This window comes from Solanum verrucosum, unplaced genomic scaffold (assembly GCF_900185275.1).
Source record: "Solanum verrucosum unplaced genomic scaffold, falcon-dt-bn FXZP01000157.1, whole genome shotgun sequence".
NCBI lineage: Eukaryota > Viridiplantae > Streptophyta > Magnoliopsida > Solanales > Solanaceae > Solanum > Solanum verrucosum.
This window is the reverse complement of record NW_026020185.1, coordinates 2,799,244-2,822,027: the sequence shown is the minus strand read 5'-3', so window position 1 is coordinate 2,822,027 and position 22,784 is coordinate 2,799,244. Positions and strand designations below refer to the sequence as shown.

Genomic DNA, 22,784 nt, shown 5'->3' with positions numbered 1-22,784 from the left:
ATGTAGAGTAATAAGAGATTATTACATGATGGAAATGAAATGGAGTAATAAGATATGGAGTGTGACAGATAAGTGCTTATCTGTCTTGTCATGACTACTATATAAACCACACAGTCTCCTCTGCCTCATTAACAAGTTGATAAAAAATGTTTCGATATTTTTTCTACATTTATTTTCTTGGGTTTATAATATCAGTTTTATTAGGAACATCAAGAGGTTATGACAAACAAGTTTTGGATGAACAAGAAGCAGATCGTGTAATGGAGTTACCTGGTCAGCCACCAGTGAGTTTTAAACAGTATGCTGGATATGTTACTGTCAATGAGACCCATGGAAGAGCACTCTTCTACTGGTTTTTTGAGGCAACTACCAACTCCAGCAAAAAGCCCCTACTTTTATGGCTCAATGGAGGTCACTCACTATACACAAATTCATTTCATTGATATTTATGTTACTATGATATAATCTTTGCTTATTCTATTTCTAGATAGTGTTTTTAATTGTCTAGGTACACAACTCATCTTTTTGGTTATCAAAACCTTTACTTGTGGTGAGGATTCGATTAGTAATTTCCTTCTGTCCAACAATTTTGCATACATCTTGAGAAAAAATAAATAATATTACTTCTTGAATATATATTAAATTTTATGTTTTGAGAAATATATTATGCATTGAATAGTGATATTTGAAATTAAAGATAAAACAAACACAAAAGGATAAATTATCTTTTAATTTTTTAAATCAAACAAGTATTGTTGGACGACTATTTTTAATTTAGTAAACGGGTAAAGGGAGTAATAAATAAATATTGGGAATGGAGGTTGAACTTTATCATAATTGGCCATGAGAATTTTTCAAACAATTTGAAAAATTATTTCAACTTAAGTTGTATTTGGAATTTGGAATACAGCCAAAACTTTGTTTTCCACTTCTTTACTTTTACTTTTTTCATTTTTTAAGTTATTTTGTTTTTAAAATTCATGATTTTTTTATTTTCATAAAGTAACTCTATTAAATTACATTCCATGTTCAAATAATATTTTATACTTTTAAATTTTAAATATCAGCCGTAAAATTATGGCAAAACACAACTTTAACTTCAACTTCTAAATTCAAAAGTTTCAAATAAAGTGATTTTTTTTTGGTTTTCATGGTCAAACTTGATATGATATGTCATTGTCTCCAGCTATATATGCTTAGAAACAAAGATAAGCAATGAAAGGATACTAAAACATACTCAAAACGAAAAAAAAGAAGGTTTTTCCAGGAAAGGCAAATGATTGTTAATATTCACTTGCTTTTTATCTCTTTGAACTGAAGGAAAGAGTGATTAAAAGTTTAACTACAAATATATGAAAATCAATGTATTTTTTTTCTAGTTTCCTCTTCGTTTTTGCTTCATTATAAAAGTAAAAAAAGGACATATTACAGAATTTTAATAGCTCTGCTGGTTAGTTAGTTAACTTTTTACCTTATTGGTGAAGGTTCAATATGGACCTTGTAATCCATTTCCCTATTTCACCTTTATTATACATACCCCTATGAAAATAAAAATTTCAAAAATAAAAGAAAAGAGGGACAAATTGATCATCTTGTTTTTATTTACTGGAAGGATCATGTATAATCAATGTATAGTTGGTATATAGTACTCCCTTTTGAGATTTTTTTTATTCAAAATAATTGAATTGTTCAAAGTTGAAGAAGGATATTTGATTATTTTTTTTCATATTTATCCTTTCCTTTAATGAAGTTTGATATTTTCAAGTAGATAAATTGTACTACTTGCAAAGTCAAATTTATAAGGAAAAATCCTTTTGGCCAGAATTTAGCCAGAATAGTAAAAATAACATATTTCACACTAATAGACGTTATGTGACTCTTACTTTCAGGCCCAGGATGCTCCTCAATTGGGTATGGTGAAGCAGAGGAGTTAGGACCTTTCTTAACACAGAAAAATAAGCCAGAGCTCAAGTTGAACCATTTCACTTGGAATAAAGGTAAATAAACAAGAGAAATTTATTAATAATATACATAACTAAAATAATGTTGTAAATCAAATCCGCAGCTGCAAACCTATTGTTCTTGGAATCCCCTGTTGGTGTTGGATTTTCATACACAAACACCTCCACTGATATCAAAGAGCTTGGAGACACTATTACAGGTAAACAAATTAATGGTTACTTACTTACTTCTTTTTAATTCCAAAAGAATTATTTTACTCATCTTTTTCCTTTTATTTATCAGCCCAAGATTCATATAAATTTCTGGTCAATTGGTTTCGAAGATTTCCACAGTTCAAGTCACATAAATTCTACATTGCTGGTGAAAGTTACGCCGGTAAATATACACATTAATTTCAAACATCTCATTTTATAAATAAATAAATAATGTAGTGAGTGATACATACTCTATTGAATTTAATTATCCAGGACACTATGTTCCCCAGCTAGCAGAGCAAATCTTTGACAACAACAAAAAGCTCAAAAAAGAGGATCGCATAAATTTCAAAGGATTCATGGTACGTACGTACGTGTTTACCAACTCAATCGATCAAGATCACGATGTTGTATGTCTGTGTCATTACTGTCTATGGAATTGCAGATAGGGAATGCATTGATGGACGATGAAACAGACCAAAAAGGAATGATAGACTATGCTTGGGATCATGCAGTGATATCAGATCATTTGTACGATTCCATTAAAAGAGTTTGCAATTTCAGCTTAAAACCTGTAGGTGATGACTGCGACAATCTTCTTAATCAGTACTTTGCTGTTTACAAAATCTTAGACATGTACAACCTTTACGCCCCCAATTGTGTTAATAGCAACTTCAGCACGCTTCCAAACTCCTTATCAACAATTGTGAGTATCTTGTTAATTAGACAAAATTCTTATCACATATCATACTATGATTAAGTACTAAAAATTGAAACATGTAGGAAGGATGGCTCAAAAGACCAGCCGGATACGATCCTTGTCTCTCTGATTACACAGAAACTTATATGAATAGACCAGATGTTCAAGCTGCACTTCATGCAAATATCACCAAAATTCCTTATCCATGGACTCATTGCAGGTCAGCAAAATCCCCGCCCTTCATCGATCTTTTCTTTTTCTTTCCAAAAATCACTTGCCATTAGTGGTGTAGCCACAGCTACCCCAGGTGTCCAATTGGACACCCTTCGTCGAAAAATTACATTGTATATATATGTCAAATTTTACATTTAAAGGATATATATTTAAAGTTGGACACCTTTGACAAAAGCTATGTCTTTGGTGCAGTGGTAATGGGTTCAAACCTCCTATCACAATATTTTTTTATTTTATTTTGACAGCCACACACCATTAATAAAATTTCTGGCTAGCCATTGGTCATTACCCTTATTATTATTAGTTATATGACTAATACCCATATTATTTTTGCAGCAATAATATCTCATTTTGGAATGATGCACCATTTTCCATGCTCCCTACCATCAAGAAACTAATTGATGGTGGTCTGCGCGTTTGGGTCTATAGGTATACCTCATAATTTTTTATGAAAGATTTCAATCGAAGGAAAAAAAGAAGAAGTAAATCAATATTAAATTCTCGATTTATATTTTTAATATCAGTGGAGATACCGATGGTAGAATCCCAGTCACTTCTACAAGATTAACTTTGAGAAAACTTGGATTGAAGATCACTGAAGATTGGACTCCTTGGTACACTAACAATAAACAGGTATATTACTAATAAATAATATTTTTAACTTTAATTAATATTGGAAAACTAATATTAACATGTAAAATGTTAATAGGTTGGTGGATGGACAGTTGGCTATGATGGATTATATTTTGTAACAATAAGAGGGGCTGGTCATCAAGTTCCAACATTCAAGCCAAAGCAAGCTCTACAACTAGTTAGACATTTCTTGTCCAATAAGAAGCTGCCATCTGCTCCGTTTTAGCATTTTATGTCGATCCCGAGGGTAGCTTATTTTATTGTCTAATATATGTAATTTTTTAATCTCATCATACCAAAGAAAAAGGTTGTCAATTTAGATTCAATATTCCAATGTAAGGAAGTTATGGAAAAGAATAATAGAAAACTCACATGTTAATTGAAACATTTCTCTCTCTACATTATATATATTCAACTCTAACGAATAGGGTGTGCATCGGTTGGTTCAATTTTATGTATTATCGGTTTAGTTTATCATTTTTGGTTTTTAAATACGCTAAATCAATAACAAACTAATAAGATATTTTTTATTGGTTTTCGGTTTATTGGTTTTTGGTCATTAACGATTTGGTTTTCGATTTACTGAATAAGAAAATGTGCATAAAATAAATTTATGATTTCTCACTTCTTTAACAATTTGGCACGATACAGTGAAACAAGCAAATCATCTGTAAATGCATTAATATAGTTAAACAAGATATATAATGAGAAATTGCATCAATAAGAGTAGATGTAATACGAAGGCTACAATAACATGTTACAATCAAAACATAATATGAAATTTTTTATGTGAAGTAGAAGTACTATGACGTGAGAAGTGTGTAGACGGTAGTGTAGAGTACTGATATAGTGTCTAGTTATGTTAAATTATTAATATTTAATATTTATGAAGGGTATAGTAGTAACTTACTATCGTTTTAATGGGTTATCGGTTTACCCAATAACCCAATACTAAAAACCGATAACCCAATATTTTTTTTATAAAACTATTAAAAATTCGTTAACCCAATAGCAATGACCCAATAACATTTTTTTCAATTCGGTTTTTGCACACCCCTACTAGCGAACTCTTATTAGTGGCCAAGTTACACTTTCAAGCACAATCGTCTAAGCTAAATTTTACAATTAATTTCACTTTAAGGGTGTGTTGGGTAGGAAGGAAAACATTTGTTGGAAATATTTTTAATTTTTCTCATGTTTGTTTGGCTTAAATATTTTGGAAAATATTTTCCAAATCAACTTGTTTTCATCAAATTTAAGGAATATGATTGCCCTTCAAAAATTAAGGAAAATATTTTTCAAAATTCTACTTCATCCTTAAATTACAATATTTCTTTCTTACCCTATTTCATATTCCGTTGACCCATACCTCATCCTCCCCCATCCAAAAAAAAAAAATTAAATTTTTTAAATTTTCTTAATTTTAAAATTTCAAATATTTTTTACCCTACCCCGAACCATCCCCACTCCCCCCAAAAAAAAAAAATTAAATTTTTTAAATTTTCTTAATTTTAAAATTTCAAATATTTTTTACCCTACCCCGAACCATCCCCACTCCCCCCAAAAAAAAATAATAATTTATTTTTAAAAATATATCAAATTTTAAGATTATTTTTACCTCAGTCAACTCCTACCAGCACTACCCCCTCCCCCAATGAAAAAAAAGTTATTTTAAAAAATAATTAAAATTTTTAAAATTTCATTTTTACCTCATCCCATACCCTAATCCCACGACCCCCCCCCCTCGTTAATTTTTTTTAAAAAAAATATTTTTGAAAAATATTTCAAATTTAATTTTTTTTATTTTTATGCCACCTACCACCCACTCAGGCCACCCCCATCAATTTTTTTTTAAAAGAAAATATTTTTGAAAAATATTTCATTTTTACGTCACCCGCCACCCCTAGTCCCCTATCCCCCTCCTCGCCAACCCCCACAAGGCCACGCCGTCAAAAGTTTTTTTTTTTTTTTTAAATGAAAAATATTTCAAATTTAAAAAAATTCATTTTTACGCCTCCGCCCCCACCACCCGTCAAAAAAATTTTAAAATGAAATTTATTTTTGAATATATTTAAAATTTTCATTTTTTCGCTACCCCTACCCTACCCCCCCCCCTTCCACCGTACCCCCATTAATTTTAAAAAAAAATATATTTTTGAAAAATATTTCAAATTTCCTTTTTATGTCATTCCTACACCACATTAACCCCTCAGACACCCCCCCCCCCCCAATCAATTCTTTTTTTAAAAAATTAATTTGAAAAATATTTCAGGATTGGAAGTTTGGGTCAGAAATTATTTCTGGGTCAGAAATTATTTTTCTAAAGAGTATTTTCTAGTCTCAAGCCAAAAATAAAAGATATTTTCTAGAAAATGTTTTTCATTCACCAACCAAACATTAAAAAATATTTTCTACTCACCAATCAAACATGAAAAAATAAGTTAAAAATCCACTTGTTTTCCAAGAAAACATTTTCTAGAAAACATTTTCCTTCATACCAAACACACCATAAGTTATATACATATGGATAAACATATATTTGCCTAAAAGAAAATCTATTATACATTAAAATAATAGGGATCAAGTACATAAAAATATATTTTTTTCAAATTAGTGTTGATTATATCATATAGTTCGACTTGATTTTGATTGTTATCGATTTGGGTTATCAATATTTGGATTGTAATATTGCTAAAATGATAACTGAACCAACAATATATTGATTATTATTTCTTAAATTTAGTGATACGATACAATAAAATTTAAGTAACAATCAAAATAAATATTTTATTTAAACTAACAACACTACAATACAATAGATGATAACCATGAAACAAGTTGTTAATGTATGTATGTATCGTGTGTTGAATTTTAAAGGTATGAATGGAAAATGAAGAATTGTGACTTTTCTAAATGGTTGTGACTTTTCTAAAGTTCTATAACCTTTTCAAAAGATTGTACATTTTCTAAAGGGTTGTGACTTTTCTAAAAGGTTGTGCCTTTTTCAAAGGGTTGTGACCTTTCCAAAATGTTGTCCTTTTTTAAAGGGTTGTGACCTCTCCTATAAGACACAACTAACACCTTTTCATACTGCCCTTTGTTGGCTATAAATAGAGGGGGTTTCTCCCATTTTTTAAAATAGAATTTCCTCCTTCTTCTTCATACATTTTCTTCCTAGCAAAGTAGAGTCTTTGTGTGATTTCGTTGCTGCCTTTTGAGTTTGCTGAAGGTATTGAAGTTTGAGGTGCCGCTACTTCTTTAAAAGGATTAACCGTTTTATACGGGGAGGAAATAATCCACAACCTCGGGTGCATTGAGAAGGTTAAATTCCTTAAGGATACACAATAAATTCTGTGTACTCAGATGTTTTCTTTCTTTCTTTCTTTTCAGGGCTATAGTATTTATGATTTACTATAATACTGAATACATGAAGCGACAAACTTAAGATATTTATTAATATATTGCTGGTATTTTCCGTGGTCTACTTTGTTGGAGAAATTTTTTATAAGAAAGAGGATCATTTTATCATATGATAAACTAAATTTGGGATGAGCAGTTATACTTTAATATGCTACTGATGTGATTATTTGCAATCTCTAAAGCTTTAACTTACTGAGTGTGACCGAGGAAGAAGATAACAAATAAGTTCGGTTGCCAACTCAAATGAATAAGCTGGCCTCAAAAATGAGATTTCATTTATGTAATTTGGTAGTGTACCAAATGGGTCACATTTTGAGAAGTGTGAATTTCCATTTTAAAGATGTTCAAGGAAATTTATAATATTATTTTTTGGTCAGGTTTGAAGATTAAAATTTGTGTACTTTTCTATTCCGTGTGAAATTTGATTGTGTCTGATTTTTAGAGACTATAATCTTCTGATTTTCTTACTCCTTCGGTTTAAAGAATATAAAAACGTTACCGAATAAATTAGACGGTATATTTGGTTCAAAAAATATAGAAACTTCACCACTTTAGTAATCACTCTGTTTGAATGAATATTTCGACTTCAAGAGTATAAAAGACTTTGTCAGGAATATTAACGCTAAATGATTCGAAGAATATAAAAAAAACTTCATCGTTAACTAGAAATAGTGTAGTATATTTGGTTTATGGAGATTAAAACCTCTTGATTTCTACTCCGTCTAAATATGAAACTGATTTGAAGTCATAAAAACTTTGTCAGTATTCAAAGTTCATTCGATTGACATTCTGAAGAATATAGAAACGCTAGAAATAAGTTGTACAAAAAATTAGTCTTTATTGTTAGTATTCTAAATACTAAGTGGTCTGTCTAATTGTGACAAAAAGATAAAAAAAAAAAAAGGATTAGTGACATAAAGTCAGTGATTTTGTGCCTACAATGAGTGCCTCTATGAATTAAACTTTACATTTTGTAAATATTGTCAAAGGGAATTGGAGCACTAACAATTTTTTTTGTAGAATACTATCTCCAAAAGAGGCTTCATGCTGCTAATGTGTATTTTGATGGTATACAATTTGAAAACATTGAAAAAAATATGTGAAAAATTATTTTCAAATACTTGAATTTTATTTTGATATCATATTTGAAATGAGGGTATTCTTTGCTTGTGATAAAAACAAAATTAGACTTGATTTCTAATTTAAATGTGGAAGCACAAGATTGATATTGTGGTAATTGAATTTCTCTTCACTAGTATATCATATGATTAGTATAAAACTACCAAATTAAACATATACTTGTCCAAAAGAGTTGTGTTATCTTATGAAAGAGTGTGACTTAAAATATTATGATTTTTCATGAAAATATGTGTCTATTAAAATTCAAATATTTGTATAGTCATGAATATTGGTGAAAAGTCTTCTTCCATGTTTGTGTTGTAAAAGAATCATTCAATTCATTTGCTCTTATGGGACTCGATGAGACTATGTTCATGGGTAGTTCTGCAATAGTCAGAATTGAAGGTTATGAAAAGATCCCTCTGAAAAGGATATCTGGTAAGTGGTGACTTTAATAATGTTTGTATATGACAGATTTATAATAAGTAAGAACAAAATATTTGTAAAAAGTTACCTCACGGAGGGTCTTAGCCATCACTATCTGGCAACGACACCATTTTTATAACGCTCAAAATTACTCTCCAATATAGATAGAAGAGTAAGTGGTTGCTAGAAATTAAAAATACCCAAAAAGAGTGTCACGCCCTGAGGCTACCCCCTTGACGTAAACACGAGACCTAGGATCACGAGTGACTCCAAGCTAACCCTAAGCTGGCATGTCATAAGCATACTTAAATAGATACTGTGCAGAAGCTAAAAACATGAGATAAGCTAAATGATGGGGAATACCCAATCTAAGTCTAAATATATAAATACTGAAATTGAGTTTAAGATACTGAACTATAACTCAAATACTAAAGCTGAATCTGTCTATGTCTGAAATAAGCCTTTAACTGACTAGAGATGCTTTGACATGTCCCCAGCTAACTCTAGTAAAACTGAAACTAAAATGAAAGACTGAAATATAAAGAACATGTCTATTATCCTCGAAGAATGAGGGCTCACCACTGATACTGCTGAATACGGATCGGGAACTGATTTACATGTGATCTGAATGCTGAGGACCTGAACCTACATCACAAAAAGATGTAGCGTATAGTATGCGTCAGTACTTGAAAGGTACTGAGCATGCAGGATAAGGATAAAACTGAACAAGCATATAACTGAACAAAGTATACTGAGCAATAATATAATCTAAATATGATAAAGATACTGAGATATACTGAATATGAACTAAACTAAATGCAATAACCAAGTACATAACATGTTGAAGCTGAATACTGAAATATAACTGAGAAACCGGTCAATGTACTAGAATATGACTGTGGGAGCTACTATTAACCGACATAAAACCACATAAGCTAAATATGGAGTCCGATGTATACGCCCCATCGATAGGACCAAATATACCTTGCCAAGGGTATAGAGGCTTGACTGGCATGATCACTAAATATCGTGCCCACAAAGGGGACTTATAAACCTACGGGGGCACGTAGTTCTGGTACTATGAGGGTGACTGACCCTAGTTTAACCGCTACAAAAAAATAGTGCTTATTGCGACGGTTTTAAAGACTTATTACGGCGGTTTTGAACCGTCACAAAGTACTATAATGACGTTTTCTAAAAATGCCGCAATCCCGTCTGTCACAAACATATTACGACGATTTTTTGAAAAATGTCGTAATATATATGTAATAACCATCGTAATATCCCGTCGTTTTGCGACCTTTTTTGTTTTATAAAATGGCGGTTAGAAACCGCCGTAATTGGAAAAAAGAGAAAACTTGCAACAATTTAAAAACGTCGTAGTGTTAGTTCTTGACTGAATAGTTTTATTACAATAATTAATTTTTTCAATTTTGTCGATCCAAGTTTACATCCTATTTATTGAATCATATACATTTAAACTCTTATAATTAGTATTTTTAACCAAGCATAAAAGATCAAATAAGCAAAATATTCATCATATAAAACAAAAGTACTCTAAAATTACACCATCAAAATACTAATGTTTTGGAGTGTTATTACTTATTCGATGTTCCAAAATTATATCATCTAAATATTAGTTTCAAAGTGTAATTTAGCAAAGTATTAAAAAAAAGGGTCCTAAAATGATTTCCATTCGATGCTTTGTCCATCATCTTTGTTACTTCCTAAAGATTTCTAATTGATGCTTGGTTCATCATCATCATGCCTGAAAAGGGGATAAAAAAGAAGAGAAACAAGACTTAGATATGTGTTCAAAAGCAAATATGAAATTAAGAGATTCCTCCAACTTGTGACAATAAAGTGACATTCACCCGAAGCATATTTATATAATTTGAAGTGACAAAGAGTACAAATCTCCTAGACAGTTTAAGCACTCGTTCAATTTGTTTATCCTGCTATCTTTCTTTAGTTCGCTTAATGTCTCTTTTCTCTTTTGGTGACTCTTTAATTCTAACCTTTTATGTGACATCATTTAAGATCACAAGATTCATGAGCATTGGTTTAAAATCACAAGATTTGAAAGTATTATTTAGTTTCTTAAACTTGGTGTCATATCAAAATGAGACAAACAAATTGAAAGAGAAAGACTATTATGTTGAAGCCAAACCAATGAACCATCAGCCTATTTTTGGTTAACTGCACCCTTATACTCTACTTTCTCCTCTACTACACAATTTGTTACCAAAAAAATTACAAGTTAACCATTCAGAAGGTGAGTAGCTGGTCGTTTTGAAGAATAAAGAAATGATGCCAACAAACTTTACTTCAGAAGAAGGTAAGTTATGAGCTGGCAAGTCGATCTTTTTAAAAGGAACAGAAACGTTTGAGAGAAAGCCTAGTTGATTAGGAAGAGAATATTGATTCCTTTCTTCATTTAAAATATCATTGCATCCCATCATGTATACACGCTAAAACTAGAGGTTATTAGAAACTGCATCTAACTAATTACAGTTGTCCACATGATTTGCACTTTATGGTACACTAGTCCATCTATTCCAATGTTGTCTAACTTAGACAACTCTCCCTTTTTCAATCAGTGTCTTGTTTGTTTCGTTAACACAATTTGCTATACAACTACTAGCTAGTTGATAGTGTTATTTCAATGACCTTATGTTGTTGTAACAATTCTGACAGAAACCATAGAACACTACAAGAAGATGCACTTTCAGATATGGGAAGGGACATGTTCAAAATAAGTATTGATTAATCATGGATAGGAAGAATACTTACCCCAATCTCCCTAGCTGCTTCAGCTACATAACTTCCATCTTTTCTCTTATGAGTTTCAGTCCACATTTTACCCCGATCAATATCTTTTCCCTTTGCCTTCTGAAATTTTCAAATTGAAAAACATTAGTAAGTAATTAAAAAAATGTCTTGTCACAACATAACCAGATCAGAATATTCAGTCGAGCCTGATTGATCTTATCAGACTTGAGAACCAAGCGTAATGAGAATTTCAAGTTTCCAACCAAATAAAGGGACAAAGAGAAGGAAAAAAGATATTACCAGAAGACGCCAGTCAACGAGACAATGTTCATCAACCAAATGTCGAGATACATTTTGATCTACTTGGACATTGTCTTTAACCTGCGAGATGAATTTCATAAGCTGCTCAGAACTTCAACTTTTCAACACCAATTAGTGCTCTTTTAGTCACCTCCGAAACATCTGGCTTAATATATAACATTCAGTTAATGAGAAATAACCTCCCAACCCCAGATCTATCTGGCCTCCTTCTCTGTTACCAAAGGCATGGATATTACTCCTTTTATTGGAATGATTATTGAAACATTAGCTAACGATTGAAGTGTTTATTCAAATACACATACCTCCACTCTCATCACTTCTTTACTGAAACTAAGATAAATTATCTAAAAAAAGTAACTCAAAGCGTGTAACCATCATTAACCTTTCCTATTCTATGAACTTACTATTATTGTGAAAAGTCGGTACTAATATTTTATAAACTTCTTTAAATTCTTCAATGTGATGAAGTACTACTATGTCAGAAACAATGAATAGAGAATAAAGTTTGGGTTTGTTAAAGAAGGCACTAAAAATTTATCAACTTTTTAAACATGGAGAAGAAGGATGATTATAGGTTTAAAGCCAAAAGTAAGGGATGATTTTGGGCTATTTCTCGCTACAACCACATCTCTGCTCAACAAACAACAAAGATCGGGAAACTTCTGCCTATTGATAAACAATCAACTCTCAATGCGGACAACTGAGCACCACATGCATGAACTGTAACAAATCTCTACAATCTCAAACATGCATGAATTCTAACAAAAAGCTTACCTATCAACTTACCATCATTTCAGATTGAACGAAAAAAAGCTTTGCTGGTGAAGAGATGGTGATGGCGGCTTCTTTTCTAATGAGCGATAAAATTCAAATTGAAAAGTTTTACAATGAAATTGAGAAGCCTATCCTTGTAGATATAAGCTTATCTACAGTATACGCGATGGATCGAGAGCTAATTTTGGCGATCGATTTGAGAACATTGAGAGCTAATTTGGGCGATTGATTTGGAAGATATAGATATATACCTTACAAAGACTGATTTGGGGATTGATTCAAAGTGGAAGAGAGAATGAAAATCGTTTGACTGATTTACTAAATTGATTTCTTTGTAATTAAGGAAAGTAGATAATGAAATTAAGGAAAATAGAGTAAATTAAGGAAAATATATTGACATATAAAAGAAAAGAAAATATGTTGGGAAAATTTAAATATAACTGGTGTTTCAAAACGCCGCAATTTAGGTGATAACCGCCGCTATTGCATATTTAATATGACGTATAAAAATCGTCGTATTATTTTACATTAGCAATGGTTCTGTGAAACCGTCATAATATAGCTGTCGCAATATTTCCCTTTTTTTGTAGTGAACTCAGTGTTAAGCCTACTCCCAACTGGAAATGTAAACAATACAACATAACTGAAATGTACTGAATAGCTCGATATTCTGACATGGTTACTGAAAATGCAACATTAAATGCTGATAATGAAACATTTGAGAACTGAGGCATGCACGTCGATTTTTGTCCTAGCTAGTGCAATTCATGAACTAAACGAATCTACACAACTAGGGTTCTGAATTTCATGCAAGGAACGAATCAACAATGTTACAACAACATGAAAATCTAATTGGGAAAATTCTAACAACTAAATCACAACAATTTCTAACATTCAAGAAACCCTAGGTCTAGATAATATGAAGGCAATCAAGAATCTGATCGAATTCTAGGGACCCAGTGGATGAAAGGAATCCACTAGTGAAATCCCACATACCTGGTGACGAATTCCATAGAGAAATCTTTCAATTTCGGGGATGGAACTGAGGAAAACTTGTTGAGTTCTTGGGAAGGTTTGGTTGACTGTTTCTTCTCCTTTTGCTCTGGTTTGATCGAATTTTGGTGAATGATTCGCTTAGGGTAGGTTCTGATTTAGTTACTAGGCTTAAACTAACCAAAACATCGTAGTTTAGGGGTTAAACGACGTAGTTTAGGTGTCCAACGCATAGGGGAAAAGACCAAGCGACCCTCACTTAAGATCTGTCGAAGCCACCGATGGCCCCTGACCGACGAATCGTAGACAGACCAACGGTCCGTTCTGGCAGGGTATCATTGGTGTCTGGACATGTACTTGAGGGCCACAATCCATGGACCTGGACCACGACCCGTGGTCTGACCTACAACCCGTGGATCGTGCCTTGGCTATATTTCATGGGGTTCTAGGGAGGGAGTTGCAGGTGGGCAACCACGGACCCTACCTACTGTAACACCTCGACAAACGAATAGGTGAAACTAGAGCCTTACGAGTGTGTTGTTGAGTTTTATGTTGTAAAAAGAGCTCCCAATCTTAGGTTGAGGGGTTTAGGGGTTAAACGTCAAGGTATGAGCCCCCAAGGACCAACCAAGGGTCCTTGAGGAGGACCCTAAAGTCTAACCCCCATAGCTGCCAAAGAACAAAAGTTATCAAAAAAATGAGGACCTACGGATGGGACCTACGCCCTGTAGGTCCATCCACTCCCCTTGGAACCTATCCGTAGGTCAAGGCTCCAAATGCCAAGTTCCTGAACCAAACCACGGACATGCAGTATGGGGCGTCACCCCACTCACGGTCCGTGGGTCGATGGGCGTAGGTCATCACTGAAAAGGCTGCCTAGGTTAGACCATTAGAGGGGAAATCTAGTAAATTCCTAATTAATTAGTTATGGGTTGGGGATGGTTTATATTATTTTATTTCACTTATTTAAGACTTTTTAAGTCATTAAACTCCCTTTTACAACTCATTATTCCCAAAACTCAAAAATAGAAATCCCCTCTTCTCCAAATATTCTCTCTCTAGAAACCTGCATTGAAGAAGAAGAAGTCAAGGTTTGGAGTTCAAGAGTTCATATTTCTCACTCAATTTCGTGGAGTTTCTTCAATCAAGGTATGGTAGTCTTCATCCTTGGTTAAGTTCAATCCAAGGAGTCCCTTCAAAACTCTATTTCTCAAAGTTTAAATTCTCCAAAACCTAGGGTTTTCAATCTATGGCATGGATTCACTTTCAAAACGATTTCAAAGTGTTTATTATCTTATATTATGATCAATTTGATGAATTACTACTGTTTTTATGATGAATTACCTATGAATCCATGAATTCCCCTATTTTGTCAAATTGGATCTCAAAGTGTGGGTGATGATTGATGTGGGTAGATTGTGATCAAATTATGCATGTAGTAGTTAATCTAATTGAAATATGCGAATATCCATGTATAGAATAGTGATGCAAGATGTGAATCATGAATTGTGATCTAGGGTTCTTGAAGAGCTATGAATGAAGAACCTATACATGACTATGAGAATTTTGTATATGCTTTGTGATTTCAATGAAAGTAATGTGATCATGTCTAGAATGCAATTGTGTTATAATTGAAAGGTTATTCTCAATTTAACACTTATGAATGATGATGATATATGTGAAAGGTTATTCTCACATACACACACTCATGAATGAAGAATGAATGAAGTTTTAAGATTATGTTAATGATGATGTGTTGATTAAAAGGTTATTCTCAATTGTACACTAATGAATGATAATGACATGTTGTGAAAGGACTTTTCTCACAATATGGGGATTCTTAGTTGAAAGGCTATTCTCACATTTGAATCTATGAGATATCTAATGAATGAATGTTGGGATTGAGATGGATACTCATACGTGAGTTGAGGCATGGTATTTAGTATCAATATCTTATCCCATAAAAATGAACGAAAGTAATGAGTGTCAAGTACTCCGTGGGGAATAATGCTAAGCACCGAATGGATGTTGATTGAGATGGATACTCACACGTGAGTTGAGATGGGGTATCTAGTAACAATCTCTTGAGATGGATGCCCATACGTGAGTTGAGACGGGGTATCTAGTAGCAATATCCTTATCCCATAACTATGTGCCCACATAGGTTATTAGCTAGCGGATCCACCTAAGATAAATGTTAACGGACCTACCTTAGGCAAGTAGGAATCCCTTATTCGGTGTGGGCAACATTGGGATTCCATGTTTTGCTCACATGGTCTATGTCGGTTAAGGCTTACCCCCACAAAGAATGATAATGAACTATGGCTCCTCAAGAATGCACTACTTAGTGTGGGTGGTAGTATGAGATGCCATCCATGCATTGCACAAGTAGGCTTTGAGAGTAGTCATGGTGTGTTCCTTTATGTTATAATGTGTTATGACCAAGGATATGAGTTAGGTACTATGGTTACTCAAGAAGTTCTATAAAGCGTGGGTGGTATTATGGGATGCCATTCATGCATTGCACGAGTAGGCTTTGAGAGGCCTATGGTGTGTTTCTCAATGTCATAATGTTAAGTGAAATGAATGAGCTTATGATGATGCTAATGAGAATGTTGATTTAATGTCTAATGAAATTAATGTGCTTATAAGGATGCTAATGAGAATGTCGACTTGAAGGCTTAATGTAATGATGAATGCTTAACTTGGAAATGTTATTATGAGTTACTTTCCTTGTCATGACTTATGAAATGTGAATGTTCCTTATCTATGATTATTGACTAAAGATGAGAACGAAGAATGGTAAGCATGTTATGGTGGCCTCAATGTGGTACATAATATGAATGGTATTATGGGATTCCATTCATACATTGTACAAGTATAACTTAGGGTTACTTAAGGTGATGAGTCTAATGTGATGAAATGGCTTATATGTTAAATGTGATTGTATATTATGCCTTTTATACTAAAGTTCATGATGTTTCTCAAAATTGGCATATAACATGGTTTTCAGCCAAAATGTCCTTTTTAAGCATGACTTTTGCATGGCTATCATACTTAGTACATTTTTATGTGCTAACCCATATTTCTTCTATTTTTACTACAAAGTGTAGGTTCCGGCATTTGAGTTGATTCCTTCTAGTTCAAAGGGCTTGGATTGAGTTCTTCCAAATCTTGTGGTATGTCCTCATGGATCCGAGGACAAGTGCGTTATTGATGTTTCATGTCTTTCATTGTACTAGATACTCTTAGACTTTCTATTGTAAGGTTCGTGACCCTATTTTTGATTCAAGATGTTTTTAGATGGCCATGTGAGACAAGTAGACTTCCGATGTTTTAAATGTTGTTTTCGATTGTATGGATTTAAAGAAAAGTTTTAAATTCCACACTATTTCATATGTCTTATGTTATTAATGCTATGAGGCTTGTATGAGGCTCTTTGAAGTCTTGTATGCAGTGTCACGTCCGGAGTGTAGGCTCAGGTCGTGACACCTACGGTCCGTGGGTCACCCTATGGCCCATAGGTGTCCCCCGTTGGTGGCACCTATAACTTCTGAAAATCTACTTTTTTTCCCTTTTTGAATCAGGGGTGTTACAAAGAGAGTCGGGATCAAATCCCACAATGAGTGATATAATTGTAAGGATTCAATTAGGAATTTAAGATGCAGACAAATTCATTGTAGTAATTAGGACAAATGGGTGGATAATTCCACCAAATTTAATAAAAGGATTTTGGTATCAATTATCATAATTCAACTTACCACTTCCATGTAGGAATGTTAATCTCTTGATTCATCCCTCCCGGTTTCTAATTTTCTACCTTTACTTGTTGGCAATTAGGGCACTTAGCCACAAAATATGCTATATCCTTTTTTCATGCCATTCCACCAAAAGACTTCCCACAGATCACGGTACATCTTAGTGGCACCTGGATGAATAGAATATCTGGAATTATGGGCTTCTGTAAGGATTTCCTGTCTCAACTCACCCACCTTAGGAACACATAAACGACCCTGGTAGCGAAGCACACCATCTCCCCCTTGGGAGAAAACCTCTACTTTCTACTGATGAACTGCACCCTTTAATTGAAGAAATATCATATCAATGTCTTGTTTTTCCTTAACCTCCGCTACCAATGAAGATTCTGATCCATTTTGATCTATCACATCATTACCCGATATATTCATAAGGAAAACTCCTAAGCAAGAAAGCCGGTGAACATTTTTTGCTAATTCTTTTATGTCTTCCTCAACATGTGCTACACTACCCATAACATGTTCTTTTATGTCTTCCTCTGGTGAAAATTTAACTCTTTCTAGGTGAACACATACTAAAAGCTTTTATGGTCTGTGAACACATCTACGTGAACACCATACAAGTAATGTCTCCAAATCTTTAGGGCAAATACTACGGCCTCAAGCTCAAGGTCATGAGTTGGATAGTTCTTCTTATGCACCTTAAGTTGTATAGAAGCATAAGATATAATCTTACCTCGTTGCACCAACATATAACCCAGGCCGACTCTGGATGCATCATAGTAGATCACATACCCGTATGAACCCTCTGGTAGAGTCAAAACAGGAGTTGTAGTCAACCTAGTTTTCAGTTCTGAGAAGCTCTTCTCACACTCATCTGACCACTAAAACTTAACCTGTTTCTGAGTCAACTTAGTCAATGGATAAGCTATGGATGAAAATCCTTCCATAAACTTCTGTAGTAACCGGCTAAACCCAAGAAAAATTTGATATCTGTTGGAGAGGTGGGTCTGGGACCATTGCTTCACTGCCTTTATTTTCTGAGAATCCACTCAGATCCCTTCGCTAGACACTACATGCCCAAGGAAAGCAATTGATTGTAACCAAAACTCATATTTGCTAAACTTAGCGAATAATTGGTGATCCTTGAGAGTTTGCAGGACAACCCTCAAATGAGTCGCATGTTCTTCCTCATTCCTAGAGTAAATGAGAATATCATCAATAAAGGCGATAACGAACAAGTCCAAACACTGATTGAACACCTTGTTCATTAAATCCATGAAAGTTGTAGGAGCATTGGTTAGTCCAAATGACATAACTACAAATTCATAATGACCATACCGAGTTATGAAGGCTGTTTTCGCGATCCCACTATCTCTAACTCTAAGCTGATGATAACCGAATCTGAGGTCTATCTTAGAAAAATGACTAGCACCCTGAAGTTGGTCGAACAAGTCATCAATCCTGGGGATAAGGTACTTATTCTTGATTGTGAATTTGTTCAATTGTCGATAGTCAATGCACATCCTGAGAGAACCATCTTTCTTTTTCACAAACAACACTTGAGCACCCCATGGGGAAATACTGGGTTTGATGAAGCCCTTATCTAGAAGGTCTTTCAACTGCTCTTTCAATTTTTTAATCTCAACTGGAGCCATTCTGTTAGGAGGAATTAAAACAGGCTGGGTATCTGGAAGGAGATCAATTCTGAAGTCTATTTCCCTTTCGGGAGAAACTTCGGGAAGATCTTTTGTAAACACTTCTGGAAACTCATTTACTACTGGAACTGACTCAAGAGTTGGGGTTTCGGAGTTTGAATCCTTAACCCAAACTAGATGATAGAGATACCCTTTAGAGATCATCTTTTGGCCTTAAGGTAAGAGATAAATGATCCACAGGCACTGAGCTACTACCCTTCCATTCTAAGATTGGCTCGTCTGGAAATTGGAAACGAACGATCCTAGTTCTACAATTGACTGAGGCATAACATGAATGTAACCAATCCACGCCTAGAATAATACCAAAGTCTACCATTTCTAACTCTACCAGATCTGCTGAGGTGACTTTTTAAGAGACTGTGACGAGGCAATTTCTCTATACCCCTCTAGCTATAACTGGGTCACCAACTGGAGTAGAGACTGAGAAGGGTTCTGAAAGAGTTTTTGGACTGACACCAAAGTTCACTGCTATATATGGAGTAAAAAGGAAAGAGTAGCCCTGATGAGTCCACATTTTGGACTCATTTAGGGATTTATTTGGATGGATTTAGTGTCCTCAAATAGTTATTTTATGCCAATAACTGATGTAAAATCCTTGATTTCCAGGTATTTGGATTGAGGAACAAAGCATGGACACTAACAAGCAAATAGGAATAAGGCACCTGAAAGAATGAAGAAAAAAATGTTTGTTGATCGCCCAATCCATTGGGCGAATCGCCGAGTGGCTATTACCTCGCCTAAAGTTCCAGTGTGCCAAGCCCTGAAGGAGAAAACCAAGTCAGCGAGAGAAAGGAGCAGTCGGCGTGTCACCAAACGGTTACGCAATACAATGATTGGATCGCCTAAAGTTACAGAACTTGAAGATGCTGAAGGCCAAAGCAAAAAGACGATCGAACTGACCAAAGGGCGGATCACCGAGCTGATCGGCGATCCGGACTTACTGCGCCGAATGGTGCTTCGCAACATATTTTTGGGGATTATAAATACTTTTTTTAATATTTAGTTTAATGAGGTTTACATAATAGGATCAGGTTTTCATAATATAGAATTTTTAGAATTTCAGTTTGAACTCTGAGTATTGAGACTAAAACTTTTCCTTAGCTTTGAAGAATTGAAGTTTTCCATTTTTTAGAAATTGGAAGTGGATCTTTGAGATTCTTCAATTTGGACTTTTGTGATTACGAAATTAATCTTACCCAGTTGATGGAAACACAATTTGGTAACGATTTCTATCTTTTTATGATGTCTAGCGAAAACCCCAATTCTTAGGGTGTGATTATGTGATTATAGGTTGATTTAGCTTGTGGGTATTGCTAATTGTTAGTTTAAATGCTCTTTAAAAGTGTTTTCAATCAGTAATTGTAGTTCAATTTAAAGGGTTGTAGTTGCAAATGCAACTCTACCTTCGTGTTTTTGGCTTGCTCGAAAAGAGGTTTTAAAACCAAGATTACTGAATTGATGGTCTGTGGGTATTGGGTTGTCATAGGTTTAGCTCGAGAGAGTAAATCCTAAACCCTTTTCCACACATTCAGCTCGAGAGAGTGAATGGACTAAAGCGTAGGCTGTTCTTATTTGTAGGCTTGTTAGTGCTGGATAGAAACCGACTTGATTCGGGATAAATTGTTTGAGAGAAAGTTTATCCCCACTAAAGTCTAGCTTATTCACTGATTTATAACTATTTACTAACAGTTGCAATCACCCACATGTCTACCTTAGCCTATAATCCAATCACATCCCAAGAACCTGTCTCAATATTGTTATTTTCATGTTATTTGTTGTTGTTGTAGCTGATAGTTAAAACCAAAACCCCTTTTATTTGACATTCGTGTCACCCCTAATTTGAATTATATTTGTATTCGTAAATAGTTATTCCTATGATTGACTTGAGCATATTCGCACTTTACTATTGATTCTTAACTACGTACCACTCCTTGTGGGATTCGACCCCAACTCATTTAGTTGGGTTATATTACTAAGTAATGATCGTTGACACTTAGAATTGGATGAAGTGTCCTAATACGTGAAATTAAAATGGCGCCGGTGCCAGAGAGTGGTCTTGATTGAGAATTTTTAGTTAAGTTGAATTTTGTTCTTGTTAGTCATAGTTGAATCTACTTACTTTTAGTTTTGGTTTACGTGTTGCCTGTTTACACATAATAAAGGAATAGATCTTGTAGCAACGAAAAACTAATGGACCACCCTCCTTTGGAAATGATGATGCTTAGGGATAAAATCCTAAGTTTTAGTAAATTGGAGGGTGAGTCAGTTTATGAGTTGTGGCAACGGTTTAAGGCTCTCTTGCAGCAGTTCCCAACTCATGGAATCCAGAAAAGATGCTTCTGGAATGCTTCTATAGAGGTCTTAGCCTTAAAGTAGAAGCACAACTGATCAACTCTTCTCAGATTGTTTGATACAATAACCCCATGAAATAGTAGCCCAACTCCTTGATGGCATAATTAAGACCAACAAGGAGACATAAAAAGACCGAAAATTGGCTGCATTGTTGACTCAGCTGGATGCCTTGGCCAAGAAAGTCATGGAATTAGAGGTGATATGCAAAAGAAAAGATAGATACATACCTCCTCATGAGCGAAGAAAACCTAAGGACAATGAGGGTAGACGTGTCGAAGAAACACTCTCAATCATTCTCCAAAAGGTCAATGAGCATGATAGAGTGCTGGAGGAAATAAGGGAGAATGTTAAAATGCTAAATCAGATGACTGCATCTCACTCTAGATCTATCCAACTACTTGAGACCCTCATGGGTTATGTATTGCCTCATCTCTACCCGAGACAACAAGAGGGGTTGCCTGGTGACACTAAGGTCAACCCCAAGAATGAAGTTTGAGTGAGGACTTACGTCGTGCCACGACGTTAACTAAGGCGCTTCTTGGGAGGCAACCCAAGGTTGTATCATTTTATTTTTGTTTTAGAAATAATCGTGTGTTGATTTTGTAGGTTGAAGTGTGGAATGTGTTTGAAAAGTACAGATTGGCGAGCAAAATATCCAATCGGCGACTCGCCGAAGAGGTTGGCGAGCCCGACTTGGACCGCCGTTTGACTCAAGAAACCCTAGGGCTTGAGTTTGTAAAACTCGGCGAGCCCAAGAGCAAATTGGTAAATCATCCACGAGGTCGGTGATCACGATTTTGTCCACCATTTGGACCCCCACATTAACTGGAGGTCTTGTAAAACTCGGCGAGGTAAGTGCCCACTTGACGTGTCGCCGAGTGGGTCGGCGATCAAGACTAATGTCGCCAAATGGGCGACAACTGGACGGTTTTTAAAGGCCAGAGGTTTAGACTTTCAAACTCTCACTTTCCCTCACTTTTGAACTTCCCAAACTCACACCCGCGCAATGTTTTCCATATTTCTTGCATTTTTATCGCATTTTAGTTGTCAATTTTGTGTTTGGAGTTGGATTACTTTGCCACCTAGTGTTTCAAAGTATTTATTCGGCATCTAAGGTTGCTTTTCCGAACCCCGAGTTTATATTTAGCGATTTGTACTCTTTTGCAATTGATTTTATCTTAGTGATGTGTGTTGGGGCTCTCTGATCATGATTGTGTAGGTGTGTGTCTTTGTTAATTTGATTATCGTGCCTTTAATCATTAATTCCCAAGATTTTGTGCCTTAAAATTGTTTAAAATTGTGGGGTTGTGCTTGCATGTTGATTGGGTCTAGTCGAGTGAAGTCTAAGTAACCCGCATTTGTGTCAAATGACGTATTTTTCCCAATGATGGAGTGGTTGACGTCATTCATA

At 34.5% G+C, this 22,784-nt stretch overlaps 1 protein-coding gene across 1 annotated transcript; it reads left to right on the top strand.

Moving 5' to 3' along the window:
• Positions 1–146: 146 nt before the first annotated feature.
• Positions 147–3,957, top strand: LOC125829321 (serine carboxypeptidase-like 34). The gene is made up of 10 exons (XM_049508559.1): positions 147–411; positions 1,890–1,997; positions 2,066–2,161; positions 2,245–2,337; positions 2,430–2,518; positions 2,602–2,862; positions 2,940–3,076; positions 3,427–3,519; positions 3,615–3,723; positions 3,800–3,957. The coding sequence occupies exons 1-10, from the start codon at positions 147–149 to the stop codon at positions 3,947–3,949; spliced, it is 1,401 nt and encodes a 466-aa protein (XP_049364516.1). The 3' UTR covers positions 3,950–3,957.
• Positions 3,958–22,784: the final 18,827 nt, after the last annotated feature.